Source organism: Verticillium nonalfalfae, assembly GCF_003724135.2.
Source record: "Verticillium nonalfalfae strain VnAa140/NRRL 66861 chromosome Unknown scaffold_50, whole genome shotgun sequence".
NCBI classification, from domain to species: Eukaryota; Fungi; Ascomycota; class Sordariomycetes; order Glomerellales; family Plectosphaerellaceae; genus Verticillium; species Verticillium nonalfalfae.
Window position 1 is genome coordinate 109,250 of NW_021167275.1, and position 15,432 is coordinate 124,681.

The 15,432-nt window shown below is 53.7% G+C and overlaps 6 protein-coding genes and 1 non-coding gene across 7 annotated transcripts; 2 read left to right on the forward strand and 5 right to left on the reverse strand.

Moving 5' to 3' along the window:
- Positions 1-532: 532 nt before the first annotated feature.
- Positions 533-635, reverse strand: D7B24_006855. The gene has a single exon. It is a non-coding gene; the product is annotated as a tRNA-Val (tRNA).
- An 882-nt stretch (positions 636-1,517) lies between these two features.
- On the forward strand, positions 1,518-2,456 carry D7B24_006856 (uncharacterized protein; the record flags this gene model as incomplete). Its single annotated transcript, XM_028640976.1, has 4 exons — positions 1,518-1,560; positions 1,620-2,154; positions 2,217-2,319; positions 2,385-2,456. 4 exons carry the CDS (start codon positions 1,518-1,520, stop codon positions 2,454-2,456), a joined length of 753 nt encoding a protein of 250 aa, XP_028494998.1.
- Positions 2,457-2,526: 70 nt separating this feature from the next.
- Positions 2,527-4,897, reverse strand: D7B24_006857 (uncharacterized protein; the record flags this gene model as incomplete). The annotated part of the gene is made up of 4 exons (XM_028640977.1): positions 2,527-3,439; positions 3,515-3,821; positions 4,397-4,777; positions 4,834-4,897. The coding sequence occupies 4 exons, from the start codon at positions 4,895-4,897 to the stop codon at positions 2,527-2,529; spliced, it is 1,665 nt and encodes a 554-aa protein (XP_028494999.1).
- A 2,212-nt stretch (positions 4,898-7,109) lies between these two features.
- Positions 7,110-8,656, reverse strand: D7B24_006858 (uncharacterized protein; the record flags this gene model as incomplete). Its single annotated transcript, XM_028640978.1, has 3 exons — positions 7,110-7,879; positions 7,929-8,422; positions 8,622-8,656. The coding sequence occupies 3 exons, from the start codon at positions 8,654-8,656 to the stop codon at positions 7,110-7,112; spliced, it is 1,299 nt and encodes a 432-aa protein (XP_028495000.1).
- A 647-nt stretch (positions 8,657-9,303) lies between these two features.
- Positions 9,304-11,251, reverse strand: D7B24_006859 (uncharacterized protein; the record flags this gene model as incomplete). The annotated part of the gene is made up of 5 exons (XM_028640979.1): positions 9,304-9,861; positions 9,941-10,023; positions 10,100-10,482; positions 10,553-10,668; positions 10,739-11,251. The coding sequence occupies 5 exons, from the start codon at positions 11,249-11,251 to the stop codon at positions 9,304-9,306; spliced, it is 1,653 nt and encodes a 550-aa protein (XP_028495001.1).
- A 621-nt stretch (positions 11,252-11,872) lies between these two features.
- Positions 11,873-12,485, reverse strand: D7B24_006860 (uncharacterized protein; the record flags this gene model as incomplete). Its single annotated transcript, XM_028640980.1, has 3 exons — positions 11,873-12,010; positions 12,082-12,240; positions 12,297-12,485. 3 exons carry the CDS (start codon positions 12,483-12,485, stop codon positions 11,873-11,875), a joined length of 486 nt encoding a protein of 161 aa, XP_028495002.1.
- Positions 12,486-14,550: 2,065 nt separating this feature from the next.
- D7B24_006861 (uncharacterized protein) lies at positions 14,551-15,414 on the forward strand (the record flags this gene model as incomplete). The annotated part of the gene is made up of 1 exon (XM_028640981.1): positions 14,551-15,414. One exon carries the CDS (start codon positions 14,551-14,553, stop codon positions 15,412-15,414), a length of 864 nt encoding a protein of 287 aa, XP_028495003.1.
- Positions 15,415-15,432: the final 18 nt, after the last annotated feature.

The window sequence follows — 15,432 nt, forward strand, 5'->3', positions numbered from 1 at the left end:
GACTTGCATGGACGCAAATGCTGCAGCAGAATGGCAATATCATTACCATGTAAAAGACTGACGGCTGCCAGTGTCTGTCTGAACATCGGGGCCGATAGCCACAACGTCTGTACGTTCCAAGGTGGAGATCTAGCTCTGATAGACAAAGTGTTCAAGGCATGTTTATAATCATTGCAACCTGCATATAGGGTCAAGATTCTAGTACATGGAGCTGATGAAATATTATACAAAATCTTTTGACGAGTAAACTGAGGCCGCAAGTCGGCAATGGTAGCAGCGACGAGTTGCAGTACGGTGGCATTGTTTGCTGCAGCACAATTGCTATCCCACTTATGTCCGACTTCCGCGGTCCAGACGCAATCCGTATCCTCTAGGAACATCGACCATTACGATCTTAGTTATGGGACTTAGACCTTACACGAAATCATTTCAAAAGATCTTGAAGAAAATAAAAATTTGACGCCAAGCAAGCTGCTGCGAAGGAATGAAGTAGAGTCCAACCTCAAGTCCCGCCTGTTGCACAGGCAAAAAGTGATTCAGGGGAGGCTCGAACTCCCGACCTTCAGTGAACTTGTGACGGCCCGAGGGCATCTCCATGTTAGACTGACGTGATAAACCAACTACACCACCGAACCGATGGAAGCCTGGGTTGGCTGAGGGAATTATGACGGCACAGAGTTGCGGAACAAACTGGAGCAGGTGAACAGACCCCTCAACGAGAGGGGCAGCGGCGGTACCGCACTGAACTTTGACCTGTGGTATACGCTGGCTCTTTCTTCGGGGGACCTTTGAAGCTGAGAAGTCCAGTATCCACCATCCTTGAACTACCCACCAGGGAGGGGTAGCCATGCATGACGTGCTGATCGCAGATATTGTGATTGAAGTGAAGAGAAGCATAGCCCTAGGTTGAAAGTTAGAATCCAATCTTAGTTCCCAGCACAGCGCACTCGCCATACCTCGGTGATGCGTCGATTGATCAGCCTCAAGGCCTCGTGCCGCTCTCATCCGTGATTCATCATCAAAGCCTCAGGTCTCCGCTTACGAAACAAGAGAAGAGGATCATGGCCATGGAACACGCTGCAGCACGCTAGGCAAACTCCGGCCGGAGCCCCATCGTACCACGGGCGGAGATGCTGCACAGTGAGCGATGACCTTGCATAGCGCTAGACTCATTTCGCCCACTGGATCGGGTGGGGGACACTTCGTGCTGTGAAGGGGGCGGCGCTACAGGCTATTGGACATGGCGAGTGCTTTCTTGCTGCAGCGTCATTATGAGAAGCGAGGGACACGTAAACGGCACATCGTCGGGCACGATGTGCATGGGTGCGATGCGTGAAACGACAGGAATCAGGCATCAGGGTAGCACAGGATTCTGATATAAGTATCGCAGGAAGACGCCGGTTTGGTATGATGTGTTCTACATTGAAGCAATCATCACTACCGCCCTTCATAGCAGACAACACATCCCGATCAAGCTCCCTCAACTTCCATTCTTGACAGTGCCTCGACACCATACAATGTCTTCCACCACGAACGTCCTCATCACCGGCGCCGGCCGCGGTAAGTCACGCCTCGTTAACCTAGGTACTGACAAGGCCACTTCGTCTAACGTGGCATAGGCCTCGGCCGTGGATTCCTCACAACGTTCCTTGCTCGCCCCAACCACATTGTCATCGGCAGTATCCGCGACCTTGACTCCAACACAGCCAAGGACTTGCGGGCCATCACGCCGGCCTCGGGCTCGCGCCTCATCCTCGTCAAGATCGAAGCCACCTCGACGACGGACCCCGCCGACGCCATCCGCCAGATCGAGGCCGAGGGCGTCAGCAAGCTCGACGTCGTCATCGCCAACTCGGGCATCACGGGTACCCAGGGCGGTCTCGAGACGGTCGACCCAGCCGACTTCCAGCACGTCCTGCTGGTCAACGCCGTCGCGCCCACGGCCCTCTTCAACGCCGCGCAGCCGCTGCTCGACAAGGCCGAGAACCCCAAGTGGGTGTCCATCTCGACGCTCATGGCCACCATCGGCGGCCTCGAGAAAACGGCCGCGTGGCCGTCGGTTCCCTATAGTGCTTCCAAGGCGGCGCTCAACTTTATCACCAAGTCGATCCACATCTGGCGCTCCAACATTACGGCCATCTCGGTGCACCCTGGGTGAGACATGAGCCAGCCCTGATAGCCGTGAGGGAGCTGCCGTGGCTGACCTGTTCTCACAGATTCGTCGCCACCGACATGGGGAAGTCTGGAATCAAGTTCTACAACCTGCCCGAGGAGGCCGCCATCAGCGTCGAGGACAGCGTCAGTGGTGTGACGAAGCTTGTGGGTTGCCTTTTCGCCTGGTCCTTGAATACGCCGTCTTGCAGATTGCTAACTCTGTGGCCAAGGTTGACAATGCCACGAGGGCTGAACACTCGGGCAAGTTCATCAGCTACGACGGGTCATTCCTCGAGTGGTGAGAAGTCGTATGGCGACCGGGTAAGCCGGATTCGTAGTTTCGTATATCGTAATCAACAGAAAAGACTTTGCTCACTCCTCAATGACTCGCTGTCCTTTCGTGAAACCAGAATGCGTCGATCGCAGAAGGTCTGAGCCCGCCAAATTGGGGTCAGCTCCGTGACGGAGAAACAGGTCGACAGCTTTTTCACAGTCAAATTCGACAGCCATCGACAGGGCGGTCCGTCCCTGCTCGTCATGGGCGTTGACATCGACACCAGCCTCGAGCAGGAAGATGATGGCGTCTCCTTTGTAGGCTTCCACGGCGGCAAGCAAAGGCGTGCGGCCTTCAATGTCACGGGCGTTGATGTCGGCGCCGTGGTCGAGCAGCATCTGCATCATCTCGCAGTTGCCCAGGCGAGCGGCGGCATGCAGGAGGGGTTGCGGCTTGTCGTGCTTCGTGGAGACTGTGCAGCCTGTATGTTCGGTCCAGATAGACAGGAGTTTGGCTCGGAAGGCCTGAAGAGCTTCTTGGCTTTGAGAGAGTCTCGTTTTTGTCCTGGCGATTGTCCTGGCGGGGGGCTGAGTTGCATCGGCAGGATTCGTTGCTACACAAAGGTCGCTGGTGGGCGGCGGGGAGGAGGTTGTGGCGTTTAACGTGGCTGGAGTAGTCGCTGTGGCTGCGGCATTGTCGAGAACGCCCGACTCGACGAGTTCCTCAAATAGCTGTGCCTCCCATGACGGGATCTCTGTCTCAAAGGCATAATCGTAGGGCTCTGTGGGGTTGGCTTCGACGCCGTTCAGCGGGGCGGGTGCATTGTCAACCATATCGTATGTGATGCCTGGGGTGACATCTGCCCCGGTCTGGTGGATCTCATACACGGGCTGCTGGAGGAAATGGTCTGAGGAAGCAAGGCGATGTGATGAATACGGTGTCGTCCAAACATCGAATTCTGTATCGGAAAGCTCCTCGATGCGGCGGCTGGCTTCTCTTTTCTCTTGTGCTCTCTTCTCTGGTTATGCGTCAGCCGGGGGCGTGGTCGAGGCTGAGGCATGGCGAGACACTCGCTCTCTCACTCACCTCGCAGCCGCCTTTGTGCCAGGCGATTCTTGGCCTTCCTGGGATTGTCCATGAAGAACACGCCGGGGGGAAGAGAGCGCATCGTTTGCGTCGCCATTGTGTCTTGTGGCAGCATGGTTCATGGCATCGTCGCTCGAGCTCCTTTTGAGACGGAACTTGGGAGGTGAGGAGGCAGGAGGCTCCAGAAATCCATGGAATCTCACAGCATCGGAATGAAGTTCGGCTGTGGTCGGGTCGCGTGATGGGTCAGCACTGTCACGAATCAGCAGCATGGGTGGCAGCCACACCTGCGCCTGGCGTCGGTGGTCTGTGCTCGTGAGGTGGCTGCCTTATTAATCCGACTTCGGCTTCCCCTGCGAGCAACCATCTTCGTGAAAGCGTGGATCGCTAATTGATTCAAATGCGGTATGAAATTAGCGACGAGAAGCGGTAGATGGTCTAGATATCTGATGCTTTCCTCCTGGATCTCCATCTAGCTGTCAAACGACTTTGTCGCCAGCCAGAGGGAGATGGATCCTGACCAAGGTATCTTGCCGACCAATTTTCGAATCTGAGCACCAAGTTCCCGCTTTCACCTCGAGACTTCACGCACGATCTCGACTCCCTCGAACTTCGGAATGCCGGAAAGCGGGAGACCCTTATTTGCAGCCCGCGTCGTCCATTACCGTTCCTGACTGCGTCTAAAGTCCCTCCAAGTCCGCTCTGGGATTGTATTCAGAGGCGTATACCTATAATCGATGGAATCGCCTTCGCGAAGGGTGTAGAAGTGAGGGGTGCGGTATGTCATACGCTCGACGGGCATTTTGCACGTAAAGTGAAACAAGAATATGACGGTTCGTCGGCCGTAGAGATGATTGAATAGCAAGTCGACCGAATGCTCACGGCCGTCAACCGCAATCGTGGGTACGCTCGGAAAAAGCTCTTCGACAAGTGAGATATTCGTGAAACCACAATCGAGCTCATCCGGCACAAGGAAAACGTCGCGGTATTTGTTGAACCACATGTAGTCCAGTGCCCAGCATCCGGTTACCTCAGTAACTCGCCAGGCTTCCCGGCACGCGCCGCGAATGCGTGGTGGAGGTCGAGGGTTATAGAATCGAGGTTCCTCATCGTCCGCGTCGTCATAAACTTCCCATATTCTCCCAGCCGGCAAGGCCATTGTCCAAATATATACCCTGATTTCGACGGGTAGGCGCTCAAATTTGTGAAAGACGTTTGCAATGACCGTGGTTTCTAGCTGACCCATGGCTTTCTGTTCAGGACCTGGGCATTAAGTATTAGCTGGTGTGGGCGCTTTGTGGGAAGAGCTTGTGGTATACATGATTGCTGCCCCGGGGCACGATCTGCGAGTGCCTTGACAATGAAATGTTGAGTCTCTGCCATTGCTTTCTGTGTGTTGGCAAGGACAGATTGTACCTCCGAGATGGTCTTTGTAGCCCGCGTCAGCTGCAACGCAGCTTGTGTTAATTTCTCCGAGGTCGTCATGCTCTCGCAATTACCTGAGGTACTATCTTCGGCGGTTTAAAAGTAATGGGATTGGTGGGAAGGAGGAGATTGACTGTGAACTAGAAAAGTAGGTGTCGTAGACTTGAGAAGCTACTAAAGTGTAGCTACCAAAAGTGAGAACAACGAGGTTGCGGAAACTGTTTTGGCATCACTTGCAGCAGGGACGAATCAGGCGGAAAGTATGGAGCGAAATGCGCCCTGCTTACCTAGGTACTTAGAGTAGGTATTTCTTCATAGGTAGCATAGGTCAGGTAGGTATGATAGGTACCTAAGGTGACGCAAATCACCGCGTGCAATGGTGGCCATGAATTGGATCATACGACATTATGATTCAGCATCGGCGCGAGCAACACATTTCAATGCTGGCAACCTGTTGCGGGGGATATCTGGCCAAGCTACAAGCCCATAGCTATGCCTTCATAACTAGTTTACCAAGAGGCTCGTACTTGATCCCTCACCTCCTTTTTAAAGGGCGCATTGACATCGAGCAACATTGTTCTTTTATTTTTACCTTTATCTATGACAAAGTCATCTAGGTCTTCGTCCTAGCGAGATACTCGACGACAAGCTCATTTGCAAAGCCTTGATTATGCCAATCATAGCATTGCTTTATTCATATGCTCTACGTGCATGTCAGGTGGCCTTACGGAATCATCGAAGAGGGGGGGCGGTTAGGGGCTGAGGACTAAGAGAACATGTATGTAAGGATGGCAGAGGGCCAGAACTCAACCGTAGTACAGCTCTGTACCTATTATCTGTTGCCTACGGGCCATGCGTGGAAGAACTCTTCACTCTGCTCCTACCAAGCACTGACACGGGACACCATTCCTCCACGTCTGATCGGCACTTCCATGGGAGCAAAACAGCGCCGCGCTATGTGTTGAGCCATCTGTAGTACAAGCGCCAACGTCTATATACCTGCGTTACGCGCCAGGCCTCTTTACAAGCACCCCATATACCCGGACGGAGGCATTGAGTTGCAAAATCGAAGAAATCCCCTGCAATCGCCGCCATAAACCTTTTCACCGTGTGGAGAGAATCTATTCAAATTCCCACGCTCTGGTCTGGTACCAAGTACCTCATTTATCACGCCTGAGGGCAACGCCTTCGTCCAGTTGACCACTCTGATATCAGCGGCGGATGAGAAAATTCTGGAAAGGCTACAGGCGCCAATAAAAAGTACGCACGCCTTTTTGACAGGCTCTAGAACAGAAATGTCAGCTCATCCTCACCTCTGGTCCTGCGGCATTGTAACACACTCTCTTCCTTCTCCGGCTTCGGACTGCCAAGAGTGGCGAGCATTGACTGCTGTGTGGCGGCAATGGTGTTCTGCGTCTCTGCCAGTTTGCTCTGCGTCGCGGCAATGGCAGACTATGTTTCCGTAATGGTCTTGGTCACTTGGACCAGTTGCACCATGCTCGGTGTCGATTCGTGCGAGTTCGCCATGTTGTTTTGCGTGATGGCCGTCGGAGGTCAATCAGAAGAATGCGGTTTGCAAAGCGAAGGTGTTTATCCGCAGTGAGGTTGGTGGGCCTCTGTGGGTTGAATATTGGGTTGCAAAGTAGTTTAGGTACGTATTTTGGCAAGTGGGTAAGCGAAGATAAGGGAGGCTCATGAAGGGCAAAATATCGAGTTTCAGTTTTACAGCTCAAGAAATCAAGAAGACTGCCTCGGTACCATTCACCGTGACAGGCGCTGGAAGGGAATATCAGGATAGGTGAGCGAGCTAAATTGGTATATAACGATCATATTCTAACGTTGCAAGAAGTATTCGATCTTAGTCTGATTTCGTTTCACTTTATGAACTACTCAAGACGCAATGCCTTCACCCTATGCTATATTAGATTCTTAAAAATGGAAGCCATCCCTCTCCTTCACTTTTAGCTAAACCAGCGATTGCTCATACAGTCCTTACAGGTCCCATCAATCGAAAAGACGAAAGACTACCTCTCGCTCCCAATGGCACAAGTCGATCTCGTTGGCTTACTCAATCAGCTTTGGAGATCTGATCAATGTACACGCTTGATGCTAAAAAGGGATGCGAGCTTGCACCCGTGTGTCTCTTTGGGGTTTACGGCTCAAAGGTCCGTCAGTCTCTTGACGCCCAGGTCTTATCAGCGTCCCGCATCGCCCACTCCGTCATCCACTGGCTGCGGAGTATATCCTCCGCGGTTGGCCTCTCACCTGGCCTGAACTTCAAGATGTCCCTGATCAATTCGCAGAACGCCTTGCTCTCCCTCTCGTCCATAATGTCGCCCTTCCTGCGTCGTCTCGGGCCCTGGATCGCATCCTCGAATCGCTGGTCAAAGGTCCAGGGCTGTCTTCCCTCCGTCGGCTGACCGTTGGCGATGAAACGCTTCCACTTCCCGTCCCAAGCATCCCACCACTCGTCCGGCAACGGCCCTAGAGCATCGATCTGGTTTGCCATGACATCGTCTAGTTCTGGGAGGAAGATGTCGAGGAATGGTCTCACGCCCAGGATCTCCCAGATGATGCAGCCGAGACTCCAAATGTCGGATGCATACGATAAGGGAGTCGTCGGATCAAAGCGCGGTTCGGGCGGACGGGTCTTACGAGGCGTAAATGATTGCAGTCGAGTCTCGTGAGCAGGCGAAAAGGCTGTGCCAAAGTCGGCGAGCATAAGCTTAGCCTCAGAGAGACTAAACTCTTCTGCATATTTCCCGAACCAAGCTGGCGTATAGACATATGCTGGGACAGATAGCGACGTGATCGGTTGCTTGTCGGCCCTTACCACCGGCTCTGCCTCTGGGTCGCCATACTTCTCGTAGAGCTCTTTGACGGTAAGCTTGTCAATTTCCTCGCCCGGCAATTGGAGGAGCAGGTTGCCGAGGTGGATATCTGGAAAACGTTAGCGGCATCCCGAGGTAGCCATCGGAACATAACTGACCTCCATGAACGATTCCCAGTCTATGTACACGAGCAACTGCTAGTACAAGTTGGGCAGCGAGAGATCTGGCGGTATCGAGCGGGAACATATCGTAGTCCTTGAGAGCCTCGAGGAGACTGCATCTGGCCGGCGTGGTGACTAAACACGAATGTGTCCCGTTAGGCCCTGTGAGCTCGAAACGGTCGAGAACAGGGGGGATGAGACGGCCACTCCAGTCCTTAGTTGGGCAGGCCGAAAGTCGTTTCAGGATCTGGGCTTCCTTGGAGCCATGGTCCGCGATTCCAATCTTGACTGCCACGTATCTGCTCAGCTTTTCATCTCGTGCGAGCCAGATCGTGGAGTATGATCCGTACTCAAGCTTTTCGATAATCGAGTAACGTTCTTGGAGTTTATCGTTCAGTTGAATTGGGTGATAGCCGCCGGGTCGGTATTCCTCTAATCGTTCGACGTCGTCGACGTACTCATAGAGCTGTCCATCGGTTGCTATCGTTCGCCTGAATGGCCGCAGCGAACGCGCGAAGCATTGCAGGGTTGGGCTTTGCCTTTTAACCAAATGGCATGCAAACGATCGCATATCCTCAAGCTGATGACGGGTTCGAAGTGCAAGTCTGGAACGGTGTCGATGAACGGTTCAAATATCTCGGGTCGGTTTCATGTTGGGCGTGTTGGTGATGGTGATGGATAAAGACCAACCTGTGGCATTGCGCAGGCTCCTTGTTTTGGCACATGATTTCAATTGGTCACTTGCCTGACCAATCAGTGGAGCCTTGATTCGAAAGAAGCGACTGCCCCCCCACGTCAGTCAAATGCAACACAATAACGATGCGCATGCGATGCACCTCAGACATGGCCCATTCATAATACTCGGTCAAGCTGGCCTCGGTTTCAGACGGAAAGTTGGTGACATAGCAAAACCCTCGGCATTTCTGATGGTCTGCGCGATGTTCACTACTTTCAGGGATGTACGAGTATGCCGTTTGATACATCGTCAGCCCCGGCCAAATATTGCGCATCAAGAGCTGCAGCATAGACGATGACGGTGACACAGGCCTTGGTATCAACAAATGGTATTTATATTCTAGAGCTCCATTCGGTCGTATGAGAAGGGCAATGCTTTTGCTCTTAGAGCGTCTGTTCCTCCCCTGTCCCTGTGAATGCAGTGATATGCAGGAAAATTCTGGCACCGGCTTGACGGACGATTCTAAACACAGAATCCTGCTATTCGAACAAATAGGGACTACTTCAAAAGAAACCGATCAAGTTAGTGACCGATCAAGTTAGTAAACCTGCAGGTCAGAAACCTCCAGAGCAAATGAATATTGACCCCAAACCCCGGTATATGCTATGAATGACGGACCTCATCGGTGTCAAGCCCTCATTTGTCTCCGAACTTGTACTGGCGGCAGACAGCAGAGAAGACCAGGACAGCCGACGCAGCCGCAAACATGAACCACCAGCCGTTCTGAAGACTGCGCGCATAGACATCGATAATGTCCTGCAGCTGGTCGCCGTCAAAGGTCTGCCGAATGTGCTGCACATCCAATAGGACAACGCCGACCTGATCAGCTGTGAGGCCCAGCCCCTGCAGGATGCTCTTGAGCCTGTTGAGATAAACGGCGGCAAAGATGGCAATGCCGAAGATGTCGCCGACCGTCTGGATGAAAATGGCCAGGCCCGTCACGACGCCTATTTGGGCTGGGGGCACGGACACTTGACAGCTTAGTAAGAGGGCGGACATGACGGCACCCATGCCGATACCGAGGATGATGAGGACGACGATGGCCTCGGCGCGTGGTGTGTTGGCGTTCCAGCGGGTCATGAGGCCACAGGCTAAAATCTCAAGTCCGGCGCCGACGACGGCGTTAATAATTGTTACACCATACTTGCTGGTGACCCACGCTGCGATGGGGTTGCCTATAATGAGACCGAGCATCTATTCCAGAACGAGAAATGGTAAGTCGGAGCTTTTGCGTTTGTGAGGATGTCGGGCTGCGAATCATTCTCTGACGTACCATAGGCAGGAGACTAATACCGGAGAGGGTGGCTGTGTCTCCAAAGACGAGCTGGAAAAACTGGGGGACGTAGTACATGGTGCCTACATAGACTTCTTGTCAGTAGGCGGTCTTCGGAGATGGAGCTGGCAGGCAGAAGCGGCTATCGCGGTAACCTACCGAGAAGGGTCACACCGAAGAAGAACTCGGCAATGAAGAGGCAGATGAGAGTGCGGCTCTTGAACATGGAGGGGAAGATGAGCGGGTCCTTCGCGAAGTGGATGGAGACGTAGAAAACGACAATCATGGCGAAACCTCCGACCAGAGTGCCGATGACTTTAGCTTCACCCCAGGGGAAGATGTTTCCGCCCCACTGAAGGCCGAGAACGAGGGTCGTGGTGCCGCCGGAGATGAGGACGGTGCCGAGGTAGTCAAACTTGAGGAACTCCCCCTTGACGGTGGTGTTTCTGTTATGGGGAAGCTTGAGAACAATGGCGACAATGACAAAACTGATGGGTGAGATGATGAGGTTGATCCAGAAGCACCATCTCCATGTCGCGTATCTGTAGTTACAAAAAGTGTAAGCAAATGATAGAAGATTGCGTAGAAGCGATGGACAGTGAGACCACGTACTGAGAAAATGCACCGCCTAATAAGGGTCCGGCAATGTCTGCGATACCCCAGACGATGGCGGTGACGGCAAGGTACTTGCCTACATCTTGGAGTGGCACAAGGTCGGTTAGAATGACCTGAGAAGGTTAAGATCAGTTATGGAGGCCAAAAATATCAATACGTTGAATGCAATTCAAGGTCACCCACATTCACAAGGCCGTAAATGCCACCAGCACCGAGACCCTGCACCGCGCGGGACGCAATCAGCATGTTCATGCTGTTGGACCAGCCGCAGAGGGCACTCCCAACGATGAAGACCACGGTAGCGGCAAGGAAGACGTTCTTGCGGCCAAAGGCGTCGCTGAGCTTGGAGGTGATGGGCATAATAATGGCAAAAGTGATGAGGAAGCTGGTTCCGAGCCACGCAGAGTTATTGTATTCCTTGAACTCGGAGGAGATGATGGGCACAGCTGTGGCAACAATGTTGAAGTCGAGCGCCGTCAGCAGCATGCCGACGTTGAGACCCAGCATGGCGAGCCAGAACTGACGGACCGTCAGGCCTGCCTTGGCTCCAGGCGGCATCTTCGACGGTGGTTCATCCTGCGAGGCGGCGGCGGCGTCTTGCTTTTCGATGTCGACGCCTACCTGCGAGGAGTCAGTCACCGGCTCGTCGAGACACGGCTTGGCGCCCTTGTCTGTGGTTGTAGTGGCAGCGGACATTTCGGAGATGGCGGCAGTAACTGCAAGCTGTCGAAATCGGTGGACAGGAGGAGGCCGGGCGAGACGTCGATTCGAGGAGTAGAAGGGATGTATTAGAGACGGACAATTGGATGGGAGAGGAGGAGAGAAAGAGCATTTGCCTCTCTTATTGTGCACCTGTTCTTGTCCGGCAGCGACATGCAGAGCTGAGGAAGGACCCCTTCTTTCGGCGACGCGGGTGCAGATGCAGGTGCCAGGGGGCCAACCAAGTGCCGGCCCATGGAAACAGGGCGATTAGCAAAGCAACGACCCCACCAACAAGCCGATGACACAAGCATACTGAGAAGCCACGGATCCGGAGCAACAAAAGTTAAGCTACTGTTCTTTGCATAACACGTCACGGTATGCGTTTCCGCAGTCCAATTGTCACATCCTCGAGCGGAAGAAAGAACGATGCACGATACAAAAGATGCGTGTGGGTCTCGATTTTAAACGTGCATTAGCGTCGGCGACGGTCGGCGACGCTAACAGAGTGGGGCCGACAGACGGTCATTGGGCGGAGCGGCGCAGGCCGGCGCCGGCACGTTCCTTTCTTTACAGTCCACGCGCCGCTATACCGCACGCAAGACCGACACTATTCTATCACACTTGTCCTGGTCTTCTCGAATCTTGCCCTGGCATTGATTTCCATCTCTTGTGTTCCGCATCCAACTCCTGTTGATTCGGCAGCGCCAGCGAGCTGATGAACTGCGCAGAGGAAATCAAAGCGAGGAGTACAAACTATGGCCCGATGGTCAGTAAGATAACGGGCGTGACAAAACGCCGGCGGATGAGACTGAAAAGAAACGTACGCTTGCGTGGAAGTCAAAGGGCGCGATGAGGCTGTTTCCAAGACTCCACGACCACGTGAACCCCCCAAGCGACGGCCCAACAGCGCGCGCAAAGGAGCCTACTGACTGGCCGAGACCATTGATCAGCGCCCTCTCTTCTGGTTTGACCATGTCGTTTGACTGTAATACAACATCGTAAGCATGTGCATTGTGACCGCAGCCGGAATGCAACGTACCATGATTTGCAAGCTCGCTAGACCAACGACCATAGCGGCGTATCGGAGAAGAATAAGCACAATCAGCGGAACCCACAACCCAACCGGAGTCCCTTCAGAATGCCCATGAGTAGCAGCAAGCTTGGGTAGAAGCGAGAACAAGGGGTACAAAACGAGGGACACCAGAGCTGCAAGACGGTAGAGCGGCATGGACGTGAACCTTTGGTGCAGCACCGGAAACCACAGCAGAGCTCCAATCATGGCAGGCCCTGCATATGCGAGCGAACTAGCGATTTGTCGCGGCTGGAAGGAGAGACCAACGCCCCGAGACGAGCTTGACGCTGCGAACAATGCGTATAGTTCGTCGAAACAGATAATGTGGACGAAGTAGAAGCTGCAGGAATGTTCGGTCAGCATGGATGTCGTCGCAAAAGACAGTTGAAAAATTAGGAACAAGAACTAGCTTGCAGGAAGAGTCACTGACAATGATGATAGCAAAAGAAAACCCTGTGCTCGACGAAGATTAAGGGGCTGTTCCTTGGCGCTCTGGTGGTGCGACAAGTGACCTGTACCAGAGTTGTACCGGCCTGGAGGAAGGAGGCGAGAGCTTTCATTTTCCCCGGTCTCATCGCTGTCGTTGTAATCAACACAAAGGGCTGCTTGCTCTGCAAGCTTGCCTGTTTCGGTGAGAAACAGCAGAGCCAAGGTCCCAACGCTCAAGTTGTAGACTGTACTGAACAAACATGGCAGGAGAAATGGGTACGTCTCGAAGAGTCTGCGAGGGCCACTAAGCCCCAATTGTTCGGCTGGGCTGGCGAGTGAACCTCCAATGAAGGGACCGACTGATCACCTTGTTAAGATCACGCTTCAAGACGAAAGACACGGCCATATTGACGTGGGGAAAGAGGAAGAGACGAACCCATCCAACCAACACCGATACAGAAGCCAAAGATGCTGAAGGCTCCGCCTTTTGCAACTCCTGTTGCTTCAGCCAGCTCACCGACCATGGTTCGTGAGACGGCGAGGTTGCCGTTCAGTAAGCCACAAAGCGCACGGCTCGCAATAGCCCAGGGTAGCGATTGCGAAGTCCCAAAGAGAATCATGGCAAAGGCGGTGCCCACGAGTCCGAAAATGAGACAAGGCTTTCTGCCAATACGGTCCGAGATGATGCACCAAACTGGCGTCGAGACCATCTGCACGAGGAAAAAGGCCGAGGCTGAAGTTTGCGCGACAAACATCATCAGTACTTGCTTTTCTGCCGAGGTCGAAGTTCGGGACCAAGGGCATCATTTACTCAATAGGCCAGCCTTTCCTCCAATTTCAGTTTCTTCGTAACCAAAGTCCTTGACCATGAAGTACACAAAGGGTAGCAATATAGTTGAAGAAAGCGGCTCGGCCATGCAGAGGAAAGCCAGAATGTCAGAGCGTTGTTTAGAGCAGAGTAAAGGGGTCTTCCGCAGGGTCCGCAGATAGATAGATTATAGGTATAGGATAGGAATATATCTAAATTCTAGCCCTCCGCAGCTTAGGGGGGCTATCCGCAGCCTATATATACGTTCTCTCCGGGCCCTTAGCTCCCTAGCCAGCCCCTTAGCTTGGCAGCCCCTTGTGGGCTCCGCAGGGGTCCTGACATAGAACGACGAAGTTTCGTCGCACGTGGCGCCTTGCGTGCTCTAAGTCATTGGTCGGTACTGTGATGGCTATCGAAATGATGTGTTTGACTGGCGGATGTTAGGATGGTTTAGAGGACATGCAAAGTTCCTCAACGCGATACAGCGAGCATAAAGAATAAATCAAATTAAAGATATTTAACAAAGACAATTTACAAGCTACACATTACGATTACGAAGTCCGTATCTACCCCGGAAGACTTTTTCACAGCCGCCATCCTGTAAAAATGAGCTTCAAGGACCATATCCATCTAGTCCAAGACCACAATCTCGTGCCGACATACGCAGAGAAGTAAAAGGTAGCACCACCGGGCTATGAAGCGGGTCAGCTAGGCGGCGACATGGAGTAGCGGCCGCGGCCCGCATAAGTGCAGGGTCAGACCGCAATGGTCAGCAAGCCTGCATGCATGCTTGCGCGACATGGGTTTAAGACCGTTAACTCCAGCAACGAAAGGCGGTTATAAACGAAGGAGTCGGCGAAGGGCGGCAGGAAAACGGCGACATTACATGCGTGAACCTTTTGCGAGGCCACACCCTTGCCAATCCCCGCGACGCAAACAAACCCAAAACATCTCTCTCCTGCATTGTGTACCTCAACAAAAGCGATGTCCGCACTGCGGTACGTCACTAAGCTCCAGGGCCGGCGGCTTCTGGTCCTTGGGGGCAGCTCCGGTATTGGTTTCAGCGTCGCCGAAGCGGCGCTCGAGCACGGCGCCGATGTTATCATTAGCAGCAGCAACGAGGCCAGACTGCGTAAGGCTGTCGACCGCTTGCGTACCGGCATCGTCAACCCCGCGATCCCGCTAGGTAGCGGGCCGGGTTCAGAAAATCAAAGCAGTGGTAGCGGCACCCTGAGCGAGGAATCGCCGCGCATCTCTAGCGTCACCTGCGACCTGGCGAATGCGGCCACGCTCGAGAAGAACATCGCATCGGCGCTCGAGTTGGCCACGGCCGGACGCACATGCCTACTGGACCACGTGGTTTTTACTGCCGGCGCACCCTTGAAGATTGTCAAGGTGCCCGACGCGACTGTGCAGGCCGTTCAGGACACCAACCTTGTGCGCGTCGTTGCACCTATCATCCTGGCCAAGCTCCTTCCGCTCTACACGCACCAGTCGGCTGCCAGTTCGCTCACCCTCACCAGTGGCGTCACCACGAACCGGCCGACCCCTGGCTGGGCCCTTCTTGTCAGTGCTGGGGCGGCAGTCGAGGGCCTGGCTCGTGGTCTCGCCGTCGACTTGAAACCCCTTCGTGTGAATGTCGTGTCCCCTGGGGCTGTCCACACCGAGCTGTTTGCCGACATACCCGAGGAGAGGTTGCAGTCGGTCCTCGATACGTTTAAGACAAATTCTCTCACCGACACAGTGGGTACGCCGGGGGAGCTCGCTGAGGCCTACCTCTACTGCATGAAGAACACGTTCGCTACCGGCAGCGTTATTGTTGCAGATGGCGGTAGACTGCTTATTTAACTTACACAGGCTTTCGCT